Source organism: Ambystoma mexicanum, chromosome 4q (genome assembly GCF_040938575.1).
Source record: "Ambystoma mexicanum isolate Mex_15411 chromosome 4q, UKY_AmexF1_1, whole genome shotgun sequence".
NCBI lineage: Eukaryota > Metazoa > Chordata > Amphibia > Caudata > Ambystomatidae > Ambystoma > Ambystoma mexicanum.
In genome coordinates, this window is record NC_090928.1 from 772,948,996 (window position 1) to 772,966,771 (window position 17,776).

The following is a 17,776-nucleotide window of genomic DNA, read 5'->3' on the forward strand; positions in this document are numbered from 1 at the left end:
CCTTGTTTCTATGCCCCTTTCATGGTGCCCTACTTGTTGCACGCACTTTAGGCCCTGTACGTTTCCATCGTCAGACATGAATGGCAGTAGCTTAGCCATGATATTTACCACGGTTTTCCTTTGAGGAGGATATCGGGAGTCCTGGGTTTAGCCCTTGGGTATAACAACAACCTCCCCACGCCCCTGCTTTTGACTTCCTAATTAATACCAAAATAGCAATCGTCAACCACAACTGCGTCTCTTTTCTAAAGTGGGTTTCTTGTTAAAGTTAGAAACGTGTACACATCTTAAATGATTTCTGTAAACTACAAGGATCAACAAGGATGGGGAGTGTAGGAGTGTTTTACTGTAATGAAGACCAGATTGTTTCTATTTCCTTAGCAATGAAATGCAATAACAACCTTCACATTCTTTCCCTAACTCTGTGTATTGTTTCTTACAGATGGATCGCGTTATCTTTTGCGTCTTTTTGGAAACAGACTTCAAAATCTACAAGCAGAAACTTGCTGAGGCCTTCCCTCTAGGTATGGCGGATGAAATTCCCATTGCACGCCCGATGGCTTGTGTTCTTGCGAATGATGACAGTCGCTATTGTTTTCTTTTCTTGCGATTTGCATTTTCTTTACTTTTCTTGTTGTTTAATTCTCTTTATGACCCTATGTTTGGTATCTGTAAAGTGCTCAACTGCACTGGTGTAACCTCAAAGAACAGAGTTGCCGTTACATATGCCGAACTCCTAATTCTGTCAGGCAGAAGCAATGAACGGTGGGATGTCATTGATTCACTAACCAAAAAGCTCAAAATGCCTGCATGCTTAACTCACACAAAAACTCACACAACCCCCTCTCGCAAAGCAAGCCGCACGCTCTCCTCCACACTGCAACAAAAAACCAACAACACATAAACATCACCAACAGCACACGAGGACTGACATCGATCGGTTACTTGCATCAAAGATTAGTGCACGGTGTATACCGAACTGAAGCTGCCAACAGGACATCACCTCTCTCACTATTCTACTCCCTCCTCTCATCACTAACAGGGACGTCATTTAGGGGTCGCCAGAGGTCGACCTTGCGACCTCGAAAAAAATAAATAATGTTTTTTCTTTTTTTTTGTAATGCAAGCTCCTGAGCTGTGGCCAGCACCATGTGGCTCTTCACTTCTGGAGTGGCTAGCTTTCTTGTTCAGGCCTTTTAAAAAAAAGAAGAAAAATAAGAACAGGAGTGCCACAAGTCTAGCACTTTCAGCACTGACCCTAAATAAGAAAGAATAGGAATACCAAATAATGTGTCTTCCTGGAATTCGCTACAATAATTACTAGACTCATTAAAGGTTTATTTCAGGCACACTTCAGGGGGGTGAGTCACTGATTTAGTCTGTTCTTAAACGCTTCAACGCAGCCTTTCATCCTTCTGCGGTCGATAAATGAGTACCAACACAGGTTGGATGATATTGGGTGTATATTTTTTCTATATAAAGCGCTTAAGCGTAAGTGCTATATAATAACACATCATTATCATTTGGTCATGGACGTCTGCTTGCATTCACAGTAATTTGATAATATGGACCTATACACACTGATCGTAATGATACATATGGCGGTCCATTCTTGTATAAATTGTACATCACATTATAGTGATACCGTTACCATATTTTTCATAGCGTACAATGCTATGTGATGCCACTTCCTGTTTTGTCAAGGGGTGAAAGGTCGTGTTCCATCGCTTCCGCAATATCACTTCGGGGTGGAGTCAAATGACATCACTTCCTGTGATGTCATCAGAGGTCAAGGGTTGTGTGATGTCACTGCTCACTAACCCACCCCACCTTCTCATTTACAGATCCGCCTGAGCACCTGGGGACCAACTCTGTTGGTGACGGTGCGCAGTACAAATACCTTTGACATTAACATTTAATCAATACTGACATTGAGCAGTTTACAGTATCTTTTCCTGAACCATTTGGCCTTTCTAGAGATAACATTGGCATTTTTCACAATTTTAACAAGTTACAATCCATTCCTGAGTTACTGAACAGACCATTAGCAGACTACAGCCAATCAGCATTTCCTAAACTAGTATGAGCTTGGGCTCTGTGTGGTTAATGTGGTGCATCCAGGGGCAAGCATCTCTCCCCAGGGCTCACTTAAGAATGTTGTTCATCTCTTAATTTGTATTCGTGCTGGTATTTTATTGTATTGTTATAGCGCTTCACGCCAAAGCACTAAAGAACGTCTATAAAATGGTACATCAAAATTGAAAGCTTGTCAAGACATCATGATCAGGCAAAGAGCAGATGATCCTTTAGGCGAATCTTGATAAGAGGGAACAAAGAGATATAACGGATAAAGGGAGGGCATTCCAAGATTTAGGGTCTAAAAGAGCAAAAGTGGAAAGAAGCACAAAGGGGATGGGGGTGAATAGGAGAAATTGAGATTGAGACCTGAGAGAGCAAGAGGGGGACTACAAAGGGACAAGAGAGCAGAGAGAGATAAGGTGGAGCAAAACCACAGAGATATTTAAGAAGGCTGGTGGAGGAAAAATAATGCAGAAGAAATGGAGTTGCACGGTGCAGGGGGATAAATGAAGAAGTAAGCGGACAGAGGAATTAAAGTTTCTATGGAGAGGAGCAAGTCGATAGGCAGGAAGACCGAGAAGGATAGCAGAGCAGTAGAAAAGACGAGAGAATGCATGAGAAAGAGAGTAAAGACTTAGTAGTTTGAGCAGTGAGAAATAGATAGGACCTGCAAACATTATAGAGTTTAACACGATACCCAAATTACGGGCAATAGGCAAGGGTACAATTGAAGAGGGCGTAGAGGAAATGGAAGGAGGAGGAAGGGGGGGTATTTTAAGCATAGAAGAAGATGAGCTCCATTTTTGATGGGTTTAAGTGAAGATAGTGAGTAGTCATCCAGGCTGGCCATGAAGAAATGGTATATTGGAGTGCGGGAGTGAAAGGAAGCAGAAAAAGATAGCCACGTTTAGCAATCATCCACATAAAGATGATAGGAGATAGTGTAGAGAGAAAAAAGTAAAGGACGTAGGACAAACCCCTAAGTTACACCAGAGGTGAGAGGATGAGTAGAGAAACACTGGCCATGCCAGGAAACAGAAAAAGCTTGACCGAAGATGTAAGAGTGAAACCATTTTAAAACAGACCCACGAAAGTCAAGATGACAAAGAGACGAGAGAAGGATAGTGTGGTCAACATTGTCAAAAGCTGGAGAAAGATCCAAGAGCATAAGAAGAGAGGTGAGCGTAGACTAACGGGTGCTTAGGTGAGAATTAGAAAGAGTAAGGAGAGCAGTCTCCATGAAGTGACAAAGCCAGAAGCCAGATTGGTGAGGAGGGAGATGAGCATTAACTGAGACATGGGAGAATACCTGTGTATAAACTGTGCGCTCAAGGCGCTTAGAAGGAAAGGCTAGAGCGAAATTGACAAAAATGAGCAGGCAAGAGATGGTTTCTTCAAATTTGGTAGGATGAAAGCATGTTTGAAAGAAGAGGGGGAACCAGCATTAGGAAGAGAAGAATTAAAAAGTGCCGTAAAATAGGGAATAAGAAGAGGGTAGACTGAGGGAATCAAAGAATAAGGGAGTGAATCAAAGGTTGGGTTAGCTTTAGCAAGAACTGAAGAGACATCAGTGTCAGTGAGAGGGGAGAATGAAGATGTAAGCAAAGACGGGGAGACAGGAGGAGTTGTGGGGGAGTGAAGAGTTAGTGGAAGAGGACGAGGTAGAAGAGCACAGAGCAGCCATGTTGTCAGTCAAATACAATAATCTGCAAAGTCAGAAGCAGTAAGAGATGAAAGGGAAGCGGGTCAGGAGGCGGGCAAGATATGATTCAGGGCACGATACAGAAGGATAAGAGTCCAAGAGGTTAGTAGAGTAGTATTTTTGATCAGTGAATAATAGGGCATAATAAGCAGAGTGAGCAGAAGACAAGAACAGAAGATCAACAGATGATTGGGATTCGAGCCATCGACGTTCAACCCTTTGTGGAATACGTCCGGATGAGCGGAGGGAAGGATTCATACATGGCCGCGAAGGTCTCAAGGAGGGAAAACATGGGGAAGAAAGGTATAGGGTATCAAGAGCATAGAGAAGAGAGGTGGCGAGTGTGGATGAGATAGAGTCAGGTGAAAGTGAAGAGAAAGTGTCAAGAGAAGGAAGAAGTAAAAAGATGGCAACAATAAAGGATGCATGAGATAAAGAGCTCAGATCACTACGCTGAAAAGGTGATGATGGGGAAAAGAGATTGTTGAAGGGGCGGTAAAGCAAGAGAGAAGGTAAGAAGAAAGTGATCTGAAGAAGAGAATGGCACAGCAAACAGAGAAGATACTAGGAACAGTTGAAAACATCAGATAAAGAGAAAGCATAGAGATGGGAGGGAGAGGTAGGAATTTTTAGATGATGCTAGAAATAAAGTAACGCTAAGAAAGGGATATTTGAGTGGGTAGAAGAACGATGAAGATTGAAGTCACCAAGGAGAAAAAGAGGTGACTTTAATGGAAGAAGAGATGAGAGGAGAGTGTCACGATCCTCACAAAAGGAGGTAACATGTCCAGGAGGCCAGCAGATAATCATAAAAGCAATAGGATGAGGTTTAGAAGAGAAGGCAAAGTGGAATTCAAAGGTAGGGAAGGAAAGAAAGTTAGAAGAAACAGGCATAGATGTGAAAAAAGTTTCAGAGAGAATGCCAGCGCACCCACCATGTCCAGGCAGGTGAGGGATAAGAGAGAAGGATGATGAAGATGTAGAGAGAGTAGCCGGGGCTACAGTATCAAAGGAGGTGAGCCGGGACTCAGCTAGACAGAGGAAGTGAAACTGGTAGTGGAGAAAAATGTCTAAGAATAAATTGGCTTTAGTGCACAGAGAAGAGGGTGTTTCATACGGCAATGTTGATGGGGTGAGATAGGTTAGTGGAAGAGGGAGGGGACAGATTATTTAGATGGTGAGCAACAAAGGGACGACTAGAGAGGTGGGGAGGAATGCACTAAGGCATTGTAGGTAGAGAACAGAGAAAGAGAGTATAACAACAGGAGGAACGCAGGAGGGTGCGGACGGCAAACAATGATAAGCAGCACCATAGATTTAGAAAAGAGAAAGAATTTAGTGCTGCAGGCAGGGTATTGCACAAAAGCGTAAAAGAGGGAATAGAAGGGTTCCGGTGGGGGTTGGGAGTCAGTGAGCATAGAAGCTGCCCAGAGTGGGAGACTCACTTCACCGCCCAGATGACACAAGGGGAGGCAAAACCTGGCACCACCAGATAGTAGGTTTCTTAAGGGACAGCGTCCCAGCACAGAGGACAGCGGTGCCCCAAGAGGCGCAGGGGGCACAGGCATGGCCCACTCCCGCTCCAAGTGTGGCCCCAGTCCTCATCCGCAGAAAGCTGTGGGACTTGGCTGGACTATCTTTTGATAATTAGAAATTAACATTTTAGTGTAACAAGCTAGTTTACAATGTTAGTATAATGACATGTTTTATTTGTTTTCTTAATAGCTGCCTTTGTAAAACCAAAGCACAGTCCCCCTCCAGATATCTGTGTTTTTCATCTTGTTGTGCAGCTGTCAGAAACATCAAGGGGGCATTGGGCGGGGGGACGTGGGTTCTATTAAACACTCACCAGACAACACACATATCACCCACGTAGAAAGAGACAAAGACTTAGACTGAGGCAGAGAAAGCAGAGAGAAAAGTGAGCCAGTGCAGAGAGAGAATGAGAGAGACAGAGAAAGGAAGAGAGAGATAGAGAGTGATAGCGAGAAGGAGAGCTAGATCAGTGTTTGATATGCAGTTTACTGCTAATGTTATTTATAAATCATCGAAATCTACATGACACTTTCTAATGATGCAGTTGCAGATGCCTGCAACTGATTATCTAGTCATGACATATTGTCATGATTGATTTCAATTTCGAAATGCTTTTTAACATCTTCACGACAATCTCTCTATTGTATAGTCGTCAATGGAATTATATATGATTGTTTAATTATTCGAATTCATCTTCTGTTTTGTTTCTCCATCAACATGTCCGTCGGATTTCTTGATCAGTTATAATTCACCTACAAATAATGTTGACTTATTTACTAATACACTATATTGCGTCCATGGGCACGTCCATACGATATGCTCATAAGTATTGACAGTCCCTCCTTCCTCTTGCTCTTTTTAATATACTTTTTGTAAGGCTTGCAGCTCCCGTCAAAGGAAATAGGAATTGGACAAGAGAGAACGTTGCATTCCATTCAGCATGGCTGCCACTGCACAATCTTTTAAGCACACCCGATTCCCTAGAATATAAACCTCTGAAGGCCCTCGCAATTACCATGTTCTGTGCTATCGTGTGGGGCTCCCCGAACACTATATCACTTTAGCAATATATGTTTATGCTGGTTTTTTTTAACCATTCTCTCATTTTCCTGTTGACACTGATTAATCACTTGGTATTTCCTTTACACATGACATCTTAACAATTTTACTATAAATCACAGAGATAGCCCTGTTCAAAGGAAACGTTATTTTTCAAACAGTACACATGTGGTTTGCATTTCTTACCATTAGAGCATGGCTTCCCCAGTCTTTTTAGCCTATGCTTATGGTCGCTTGATTCACTTGTTTTTTTCTTTTTTTAACGATGCAGCTGATACTCAGATTATTTGTCAACTCTTTTTATTATCTGACTCTCACTCTGCGAATGCCATCGAGCATTGTCTTCTTGTCTTTAAGGAAATGTATGAGTAACAACATTTTAAATCTAAGCTCCACAAAACTGGACATTTTGCTGTTAGGGAAAGCTTCAGCTGACATTGTAAAACATTACTTGAATTAATGCAATGATTTTCACTAAAATATCAAGTAATTAATGTCAAACAGACAAAACAAACTAAGCAGAGAAAACATGCTATGTTCTAGGTTTTAAGGAATACATTTTATACGGTAGAATAGCTCAGTGGCAAGGCGCTAGTCTAGGAAGCAAGACAACGCAGAGCAACACAGGTACGGATCCCGGGTCCGTGCTTAGAAACCTATTTGTTATTAAGCGAGTTATAAATAACCAATTATACATATATTCTTCAGCTTTGGATCTTTCATGGACTAACATGCTGTGATTATTCCCCATTATCAGGCTGGGAATTGCTGGTTACTTTGATTTAGTACTTTTGCTGTGAAAATTTTTGTTGACACATACAGGCCGATTCATGTAATTCCTCACAAAAGTGTCGCACGCGGCTGGCGCACAGCGTGCCCGTGCGAATGTCTGCGCCAGCCGCGTGCCATAAAATCAATTTCCGCGCACAGCGTATTCATGGATTTTCGCCTCCAAAAGCAGACGTGGCGCAGAGTGGCGCAGCGACCCTGCAGCAGCGCCAGTTACGCCCCCAAGAACGCCCTCGCGCAAGGAAAAGCCATCAAGATCGCAAAACCATCGCAAAGGGCTGCGCCAACCCTGTACCAGTTTACCGGACTGGCAAACAGCAAACGCAAAGCGGGGAACGCGTATTACGGGTGTTTCACGTGCGCGAGAAGTTTCACACGCAATCTGGCCAGGGGGAGCGTGTGCGTGTATTTCAGGGGTGCGCGAGAAGTATTACACGCGAATGGCCCGGGTGCGTGTATTTCAGGGGTGCGCGAGAAGTTCCACACGCGAATGGCCTGAGCGCGTGTATTTCAGGGGTGTGCGAGAAGTTCCACACGCGATTGGCCTGGGCGCGTGTATTTCAGAGGTGCGCGAGAAGTTCCACACGCGATTGCCCTGGGCGCGTGTATTCCAGAGGTGCGCGAGAAGTTCCACACGCGATTGGCCTGGGCGCGTGTATTTCAGAGGTGCGCGAAAAGTTCCACACGCGATTGCCCTGGGCGCGTGTATTTCAGGGGTGCGCGGGAATTTTCACACGCGATTGCCCTGAGCGCGTGTATTCCAGAGGTGCGCGAGAAGTTCCACACGCGGTTGGCCTGGGCGCGTGTATTTCAAAGGTGCGCGAGAAGTTCCACACGCGATTGCCCTGGGTGCGTGTATTTCAGGGGTGCGCGGGAAGTTTCACACGCGATTGCCCTGGGCGCGTGTATTTCACGGGTGCGCGGGAAGTTTCACACGCGATTGCCCTGGGCGCGTGTATTTCAGGGGTGCGCGGGAAGTTTCACACGCGATTGGGCTGCGTGCAGGTATTTCAGGGGAGCGCGAGAAGTTCCACACGCGATTGGCCTGGGCGCGTGTATTTCAGGGGTGCGCGAGAAGTTCCACACGCGATTGGCCTGGGCGCGGGTATTTCAGAGGTGCGCGAGAAGTTCCACACGCGATTGCCCTGGGCGCGTGTATTCCAGTGGTGCGCGAGAAGTTCCACACGCGATTGGCCTGGGCGCGTGTATTTCAGAGGTGCGCGAGAAGTTCCACACGCGATTCCCTTGGGCGCATGTATTTCAGGGGTGCGCGGGAAGTTTCACACGCGATTGCCCTGGGCGCGTGTATTCCAGAGGTGCGCGGGAAGTTTCACATGCGATTGCCCTGGGCGCGTGTATTCCAGAGGTGCGCGAGAAGTTCCACACGCGATTGGCCAGGGCGCGTGTATTTCAGAGGTGCGCGAGAAGTTCCACACGCGATTGGCCTGGGCGCGTGTATTTCAGAGGTGCGCGAGAAGTTTCACATGCGATTGGGCTGCGTGCGGGTATTTCAGGGGTGCGCGTGAAGTTTCACACACGATTGGGCTGCGTGCGGGTATTTCAGGGGTGCGCGTGAAGTTTCACACGCGATTGGGCTGCGTGCGGGTATTTCAGGGGTGCGCGGGAAGTTTCACACGCGATTGGGCTGCGTGCGGGTATTTCAGGGGTGCGCGAGAAGTTAAACACGCGATTGGCCTGGGGGAGCGTGTGCGTGTATGTTAGGAAAGATTTCGTAATTGTAGGTAATTTTCCTTCCATGTGGCAACCCCTAAACTTTTTGCTGTTGTTTTTCACCTTGTTCTTGACTTTGCCAGAGAAGTGCAGCCTTCTGCCGCACTCCTCTGGGCTTTCGCTCCTTTCTTACGGGGAAACTGACATGCCCTTAAGACAGTCAGTACCGGGGAACACTGTTTCCCGTAGTTTCTTTTATCATGTTGCGGCTTTCGTGCAACATGACACAAGAGGGCACTGTAAGCTAAATTACAGCTCTCTTGGGTCTCTAGCCTTCTACAGGCCCTAGATACTCTTTTAGGATTGTATCTGATCGGTGCAAGTGATTCAGGGACGGGAATGGTGGCAGCGATCGTTTCTTGTGTTTTGAGCTCCTTTTGGCGTTCTAAGCGCGTTTCTCGCGCTTAACCCAAAATGGTGGCCTGGCTCCCAAAATGGCCAGACCACGAGGCTCCTTTGTCCTGTCCGCTGACCGTCTTGCTCCCTTCACCTTCCCCAGGTCGAGCCGACCCGGGGCCTTCCTTATTTGAGCATGTACTTTCCCGCGAAACACGGATGCTTTCGCGGGCTTCTACATGTCTTGTGTGTGCCTCCAGGATGTGGGCTGGGATGTCTGGTCCCAATACACATCCTGGGTGGCAGAGAGTCTAGGGTGGTGTGAATGCCTGGGACCACCGTGGTCCGTGATTGGTCCACGAATGGTGTGAGTGTTGATGAGCGGATCTCCCATTGGGTCCCCTCCGTTTTGGCGCGAAGGGAACCGTGGATAAGAGGGGGCTGGAAACACCACTACCATGTCGATCTCCTGAGTTCTCACGAACGAAGGAATACAGGAGCCAAGTATCCTGCAACCAAGAGGCTGGACCGAGGAATTGCTGGTGACCCGCTGAAGGACTTCTCCTCTGCACTGCTGTCGCCTTGTGAAACCCTTTTCACCTTTGATCGAACCAGAAGGCCTGTACTGGTACTTCGACCCTTGGAATAGCGGGAACAGCTATTCTCGGCATCTTCACCATCTCCTGCCAGTAAGCCTTCGGAAGCGTCTCTGGGCCATCCAGCTGACTGACCAGCTTACACGGGAGTCTTGCTCTGTAACCGCCGCCAGGTTGTGTAGTATTTCGAGTCCTTGTCACTCTCACACGCTTCGTACACTTGGCGTTCCCAGGTCTGAAGTGAGTAGTGTACATTTGGCTCAGATACACATGGCAGCTCCGTTGCCCTGCTGTGGTAACAAACTGTGCGGGTTTCTTCGATTGGGACGTCTTTTTACTCAAAACGACGACGAGGCGTTCCCTGCTCTTCTGAACCTGCCAGCTGCTGAAACTGACGCGGAGAAGCCTGGGTCTGCTTGCATCGGGGACCGGTGAGTAGCATAGCTAGGATCTGGTCGCCCTCCTGCAGGAGCCCATTGCTTTTACCCACTGTGTCAAACAGCACCCTTTTCCGTACTCGCGCTCTGCTTCTGCCCACTGTGGAGGCTGCGCTTGAGTCGCGGAACTTGTTCTTCTTCTTTTGTGCACTAAACTGAACTGCCTGATTTCCCTCAAGAGCTTCTCCTTTTGCCCGTTGGCACCAGCGCGTGCAGGTACTTTTGAGCACAACGCTCCACTCTTCACAGGGCTCGGACTTCCATCTAGTTAGGTGCCTCTGAAGGCGAACTGGGTCTAAGCATTATTTCGCACTGCCTGTCTTCCTTCCCTTTTAGGTGGACTACCCATTTCGTGCATCTAACGCTTGAGACTGTCGTATTTGTATATATATTGTGTTGATATGGTATGTGTTGGTTTACTATCGTTATATTGTGATTTTCTCGCTACGGTCATTGTTTTAAAGGCCTTGGAATAAATGTGTATATATTTTTAATATAACAACTGTTTGGAGTAGTTTGTAAGTGATCTTGCCTTGTGTGCTCATTGCGGGCTTTCAGTCACCCTCACCCCTCTTGAGACCTAGTCTTGACCGCCGCGATCGCTACCTTGATTGGTCTGGCTCGTCCAGAGGTTACCCTGTTCCAAGTAATTAGGTTGGCCTTCTGAACTTCTGCGCCACCAGGACAGAGTTCAGAAATCCGTCTTAACAGTGTATTTCAGAGGTGCGCGAGAAGTTCCACACGCGATTGGCCTGGGGGAGCGTGTGCGTGTATTCCAGGGGTGCGTGGAAAGTTTTACACGCGATTTCAGCAGGGTACGTGTATTTCAGGGGTGCCGGGGAGTCCTACATGTGATTTGGCAGTGTGGGTCCTCCCAGGTGTTCCCTGTACACCCTCCACGGCCCCTGCAGGCAGCCCACACCACAGGGGACTACCCTGCATCCCTGGTCATGTCCCGCAGGCAGCCCACCCAACATGGGCATGCCCCCCAACAAAGGCACATGTCTCCTTGCACTAATGATCACCAACTCATGTCCCCTTGCACCCCCACCCCCAGAATTGCGGGGCACCTGCCAGCAGGCCCCCACTCATGTCCCACTCATGTCCCCTTGCACCCCCACCCCCAGCATTGCGGGGCACCTGCCAGCAGGCCCCCACTCATGTCCCACTCATGTCCCCACCACCCCCACCCCCCAGCAGTGCAGGGGCACCCTCCACCAGGCCCCCACCCATGTCTTCCACCACCCCGACCCCCCAGCACTGTGGGGCACCTGCCAGCAGGCCCCCACCCATGTCCAACTCATGTCCCCACCACCCCCACCCCCCAGCACTGTGGGGCACCTGCCAGCAGGCCCCCACCCATGTCCAACTCATGTTCCCCACCACCCCCACCCCCCAGCAGTGCAGGGGCACCCTCCACCAGGCCCCCACCCATGTCTCCCACCACCCCCACCCCCCAGCAGTGCAGGGGCACCCTCCACCAGGCCCCCACCCACGTCTCCCACCACCCCCACCCCCCAGCACTGTGGGGCACCTGCCAGCAGGCCCCAACTCATGTTCCCCAGCCAATATGTCATCACAATCTAGATCCCTGGTCCCTATGGTCAGCCTCCAAATGCAAAACACCCACCCGAGTATTGCATCCACCCACTCAGAAATGGCAATTACATGACAGAACACCAATTGTAAGTTTCGAAACAAACACATGTCCCTCACATACACCCAATGGGTGTCAGTGAATCTCAAAACCCATATCAAGATATGCATGAAACCAATGAGATGATACCACACATTGAAGTTCGATAAAAAAATATGTATTAAAGGAAACATAAATAGATTCAAAAATAAAGAAACAGAAATGGGAATGTACAAAAAAGAAAAGAAGCATGTCCGTGAAAAAAAGCAAATCCAAAAATCATAATCCAAAGTAATGGTGTCCAAAGTCAATGTCCACAAAAGCAAATCCAATGGGAAATAATAATAGAAAGCCATTGCTCCATGGGTAAGTTGTGAAAGAAAAATTAAATCCAACAGTGAACTATGTACAGACGAACAAGCCAGGGTCCATTATCCAAACAAAAGAAATGAAACCTATCTAACAACACTAACTAATAAAATAAACTATATACAAAAATGTGGCCAATGTCCAAAAGGTCCAAAATAAATAAAAAAACAAAGGAAACCTGACACTACCTACATAACTATGTACAAGGGCAGCAGGCTAGTCTGACGGCTCACTTTTGGATGTCCCGGCCCAGGGCATCATCGAACTCCTGCTCAATGTCCCGGAGGCGGTCCTCCTCCATGGCCCCGAGGGTCCACAGGGCCGTCGACGTGTCCACCTCCAACCCCCTGCGGATTGCCTCGAGGCACTCGGCCCGCCCCAGGGCCCTCCGCATGGAGTTCTCCGCCCTGACCATTGTGAGCCGTGCCTCTTCCGCCCGCTGCCGCTCCGCATCTATGGCGTGGCCCAACCGCTGCCACACGGAAGACACTCTCTGTCCTGGGTCCTCCTGCCCTCCGGCCGATGCCTGCCCCTCCGATGTTGAAGGCCCCGAGCCTTCATGGCTCCCACCACGTTGCTGCTGTGCCTCTGCCCGTGCACTGCCTCTTGCTGCCTGCACATCCTCCGCCGGCTGGGGTGAAGTCGTTGATGTGGCCACCCCTGCTGGACGTCCGACTCCCGACTGTAGCAGGGATGCCTCCTCCACCAGCCTGGCCGCACCGTCAGAGGCAGCTCCACAGGGCACCCAGGTGACTGATGGGTGGGAAGATGGCACAGAGGACGACTGGCGCGTAGGGGGTTCAGTTGAGGAGGGGGTCGTAGCAAGCCCCATCAAACGGAGGAATCCGGCCTGGGTGACCTGTCCCAGCAGGCTGACGTGGTCAACGAGCCATTCAAGATGACATGCAGTCTCCTCATGAAAAGACTGCAGGTCACCTCGCATGGCCCGTTGACGCAACGCCACACCAGTCAGGACAGGCTCAACCCGGACCCGGATAGCCACGTCCGCAGGCAGAGGAAGGCCAGTTGTCGTTTGCTCATCCCCTGCCTGAAAACGGGTCTGGACGTAGGCATCCCTGCTGGTGCAAGATGATGCAGGGACAGGATCAGGGACAGGATTGCACACAGGCACCTCCGCGGCGGCCTGTGCTGCCTCCTGTCCCTGGTCCCGCACTGCACCACTAGCACCAGTGGGATCCCGACCTCCAGACCCCGTCTCTGTTGCTTGCACGGCCTCCTCCTCCACCAAACCCCCCACCAACCTGGATGACTCCGTGCCATCTTCCCCCGTTGGGCCCTGTGGGGTCCCAGCTGCCCCTTCTGCTGCCGAGGAGTCCAACTCCAACCTCCGCCTCTTGGACCTCCCCCCGGCAGCTGCGGCCTGGGACGCGGCACCGGACTCCTCACTCCCCGACGAGATGGCAACATGGGAGGGGAGCCGGGCCTTGCGTCTCCGGCTGGCGGTGGGATCCCCGCCGCTGTGCTCCACAGCACCTTCTCCGCCCTCTTCATCAGTTGACGCTGCAGACAGGGAGAAATAAAACACAGGCATCAGGGCACTGTACAATGGACACATACACAGATGACAGTTGTACATGAGTGGCATTGGCAAACCTCAGACATGCCATCACAATCCCCAACACACATGTCATTTCAACTCGCACACATGAGCCATACCACAGCCATATCGCAACTGCCAGCATCATCCATACCCATACAACAGCATGAGCAGGCAAAGCTGAGCCAGACATCACATGCAACACAGGAAGTGCACCACACATGTACACACACCACCACACTTGCATGCATGTGTACACCTCTGCCAAGTGTTGCAGTGTTAAGATGGGCATCCATGTCACATCTGCCAATCAGGCTTCCACATCCCGCTGTCACATGCATCCATGTTGCATCACTGTTGCACCCTTGTCAAATACACACAAATGCACATGTACACAGTGCTGATACATGCAGCTGAAAACAACATACAGGCGTGACATCACAGACATGTCTACTTACATACACATTCATCCAAACATGTGTGCCCACACAACTGCATTTGGCATGCAAGCCTACACACACAAGCACCATCCATGTCTCACACATTACAGCCCTCGCATGTGTTAGCCCCACGGCCCTGTACACCCCCACCCATACTCGACCCCATACAAACAGATGTGCAACCTGCACACTACTGAAACATCACCACACGCACAGCTCACAATCAGGATGCATGTACACTTACCGCTCGACTCCAGACGGGTCTGCCTCTCAAGGACCTGGACGTGGAGCGCTGGGGATATGCGTTCCAGGACCCTCATCTGATCTTCTGACAAGTGGCCCCGGCGCCCCTTGGCATCCGCTGCCTTCAAGAGGCGCCGGGCCTTGTTCAGGGTCCTGGACCTGAAGTCCTCCCAGTGCTTCTTGACATGTTGGAAGTCGCGGACTGCCACCCCCTCCGCGTTGATGGCAGTCACGATGTCAGTCCAGATCCGAGTCCGTCCTTCCTTGTCGGCGCGGGAACTTCCGAAGAGGGCATCATACTGCCCCAGGACTTGCTCCACCAGGACACCAACTTCGGTGGCACTGAAGCTGGTGCCCCTCTGCCTCTCTGGCCGGGGATTGTCAGTGGTGCCAGATGTTGCAGTGCCCGACATGACAACCCCAGAGGCAGGAGTGGGTGGGCAACTGGGTCCTGGGGCTGGGCTGTGGAGCGATGGAATCCCAGTCGGGAGTCTTCGGTTCCAGCAGGGGTGGTCACAGCAACAGCACCCCTGGCTGATGTGCAGGCAGCAAATGGCAGGGCACGTGGGCAGCAGGCAGTCAGGCAGCAGCAGATGGCAGGTGGGAGCGTGCTCGGGGCTCTGGGGGGCAGTAGTTCGGCCTTCTGGGCAGGAGCGTGGTCTTCCGTGTGCTTACCCGTGGCCAGCTTGATACGGAGTGATTTGGCACGTGAAAATTCTGCACGTCAGCGTGTAATTCGAGGAAAGGCCCTTAGCGCGTAAGCGCGTCAGCACGCATACGCGATTCAATTGGACCAAAGGCCCTTAGCGCGGGGGTGCGGTGCGTGTGTTTTGCAGGCGTTGGGGTTCACACGCTATCACTTCACAGCGGGTGGGTGTTGGCTACGCGTTCTTCTACACGCAAGGCAGACGGGTGAGTGGTACCCTGCTCCCCCAGGCCCGATCGCGTGTAAAAACACCCGCGAGCCCCTGAAATACACGTTCCCCGCTCCCCCAGGCCCGATCGCGTGTGAAAACACCCGCGAGCCCCTGAAATACACGCGCCCAGGCCAATCGCGTGTGAACCTTCTCGCGCACCTCTGAAATACACGCGCCCAGGCCAATCGCGTGTGAAACTTCTCGCGCACCTCTGAAATACACGCGCCCAGGCCAATCGCGTGTGGAACTTCTCGCGCACCTCTGAAATACACGCGCCCAGGCCAATCGCGTGTGGAACTTCTCGCGCACCTCTGAAATACACGCGCCCAGGCCAATCGCGTGTGGAACTTCTCGCGCACCTCTGAAATACACGCGCCCAGGCCAATCGCATGTGGAACTTCTCGCGCACCCCTGAAATACATGCGCCCAGGCCAATCGCTTGTGGAACTTCTCACGCACCCCTGAATTACACGCGCCCAGGCCAATCGCGTGTGAGAAACTTCTCGCGCACCTCTCGAATACACGCAAACGCTCCCCCAGGCCCGATCGCGTGTGTAACTTCTCGCGCGTGTAGTACTTTGGCGCACATTTTTTTCCATCGCAGGGACGCTACCGCCTGCTTTCGTGTGGCGGACATGTATGGGCCTGTGCGCGTCTTTGGCCGTGCGCTGTTTTTCCCTATCGATTCCATGAATACGTGTTGTAGACGAGCGTGTGGGCTTTCTGCGCACTTGCCTCCTGTACTTCCCCCGTGACACCCACATTTTCACGAGTTGTTCCCCACTCTGCGTGTGACGCCCCGTTTTACGCCTACTTTTGTTATGTGCGCCACGCTATGTGCGAATTCGCTGTGGCCTTATCGCACGGCGTTCAATGACCTGTGCGCCAGCGTGCGCCAGCGTGCGCCGTGCACTTTTTCAGCGCACATCCCACATTTTGCGCGTGCACGGACTTCCATGAATTGATGTGCAATGTTTTCTGTGCGATAATCGCACCACTGCGATTTTCGCTATTTCACTGCGAATCGCACGTTTTCGCACGCGTGCGCCGTTTTTTCAGCGCACATTAATTCCATGAATCGGCCTGTTAAAGTGTCCCATCAACATCTTTGTGGGTGCTTTTGGTCCCCACCAACAGGACGTCGAGTGTATAGCTCCGCCCCAGCAGCTTCCCCTCAGATTTCAACCGTCTTTCTAGCTTTGGAAATTCCTTGAGTTTATCTCTTCAAGAGAAATTATCTTTACAGGTGAAAAATATATTTTTCCACACTACTTTTAAACGGAACAAAGCAGCAGCCACAACGACTCTTCTACAGTGTCCCCTAGGACCATGGAGAACGTTGGTCAGAAGAAATCCTTATTCAGGCCCTGTGGGACGTGTGGCCTAAATTACATCTACGAAGATGACAGGCATGTAGATTGTATATACTGCCTATACCCCAACCATTCCTCTGAAGATTGTGAGATCTATCAGGGTTTTTCTCAAAAAACCCTCAAAGACAGAAAGCGTTGACTAATTTGTTGAGTAAATGAAGGGCAAATCCCAGCGTCAGAAGCGTGCTAGTCAAGGAGAGGGAAACCTACCACCCCCTCTCACAAGCGTTCACTATCAGGCCACATGCCGAGGTATGAAGAGCCACCTTCGAAAAAACAAAAAACAGGTGAGCCAAAATCGCCGGCGAGCCAAGATAAGGCTATGACACGACCCCAGTCTCCTTCTAAAAAGAAACCGGTCAACAGGGAAGGTTCCTGGTCCATCGACGAAAACATAATCGTTGAAGATGGATAAGGATTTGCGCCCATTAACAAAGTCGACCTGCCATTCGTCGAGACCATCTTCAATGATGAAGGAGAAAAATAAAGCCAAGTCATCCAGGAAAACCCCATCTTCGTCGACGAAAAGGAAATACCACTCATCGTCAGAGTCCTGTAGTTCTAGAGAAGGACATAGAACCTCTTCGGGCCAAGAGTCATTCACAATTCTTCCACGTCAACGAAATCGTCCCTGGCATATATTTCAATGATGAAATCCGACACCCACGTTAACAGCGAAAAACCAAAAATCTCCATGGGGTGACACTGTAGGTCACCCAAATCCTTCATCGACTTCTACCATAGCCCAAATTATAGTTCAGACTGAACAACCTAACCTCCTGCTACAAAAGGAAAATATTCTGTCCTGTGGTAAAGAGGTACTGAAGACTCCAACTGAAGAACCAACGGAGCCCAGACATCTCCCTCTTGGTATGTCACCCATAAGCCTCAGGGAAATCCTTCAGCATGAAATAACATCAGAGTTTGAACCGCCCACAGAGGAATGCCCAGAGGTCATGGATTCCAATTCCGAGG

General features: G+C 49.9%; 1 protein-coding gene across 1 annotated transcript in view; it reads left to right on the forward strand.

The window, feature by feature from the left end:
- Positions 1–323: 323 nt before the first annotated feature.
- Positions 324–17,776, forward strand: part of LOC138467292 (ADP-ribose glycohydrolase MACROD2-like) — a 1,886,603-nt gene continuing 1,869,150 nt past the window's right edge. Inside the window, exons 1-2 of the mRNA XM_069607287.1 lie at positions 324–332; positions 443–524. Of these exons, the coding sequence (XP_069463388.1) occupies positions 324–332; positions 443–524 (91 nt within the window). The remainder of the gene's footprint in view (positions 333–442; positions 525–17,776) is intronic.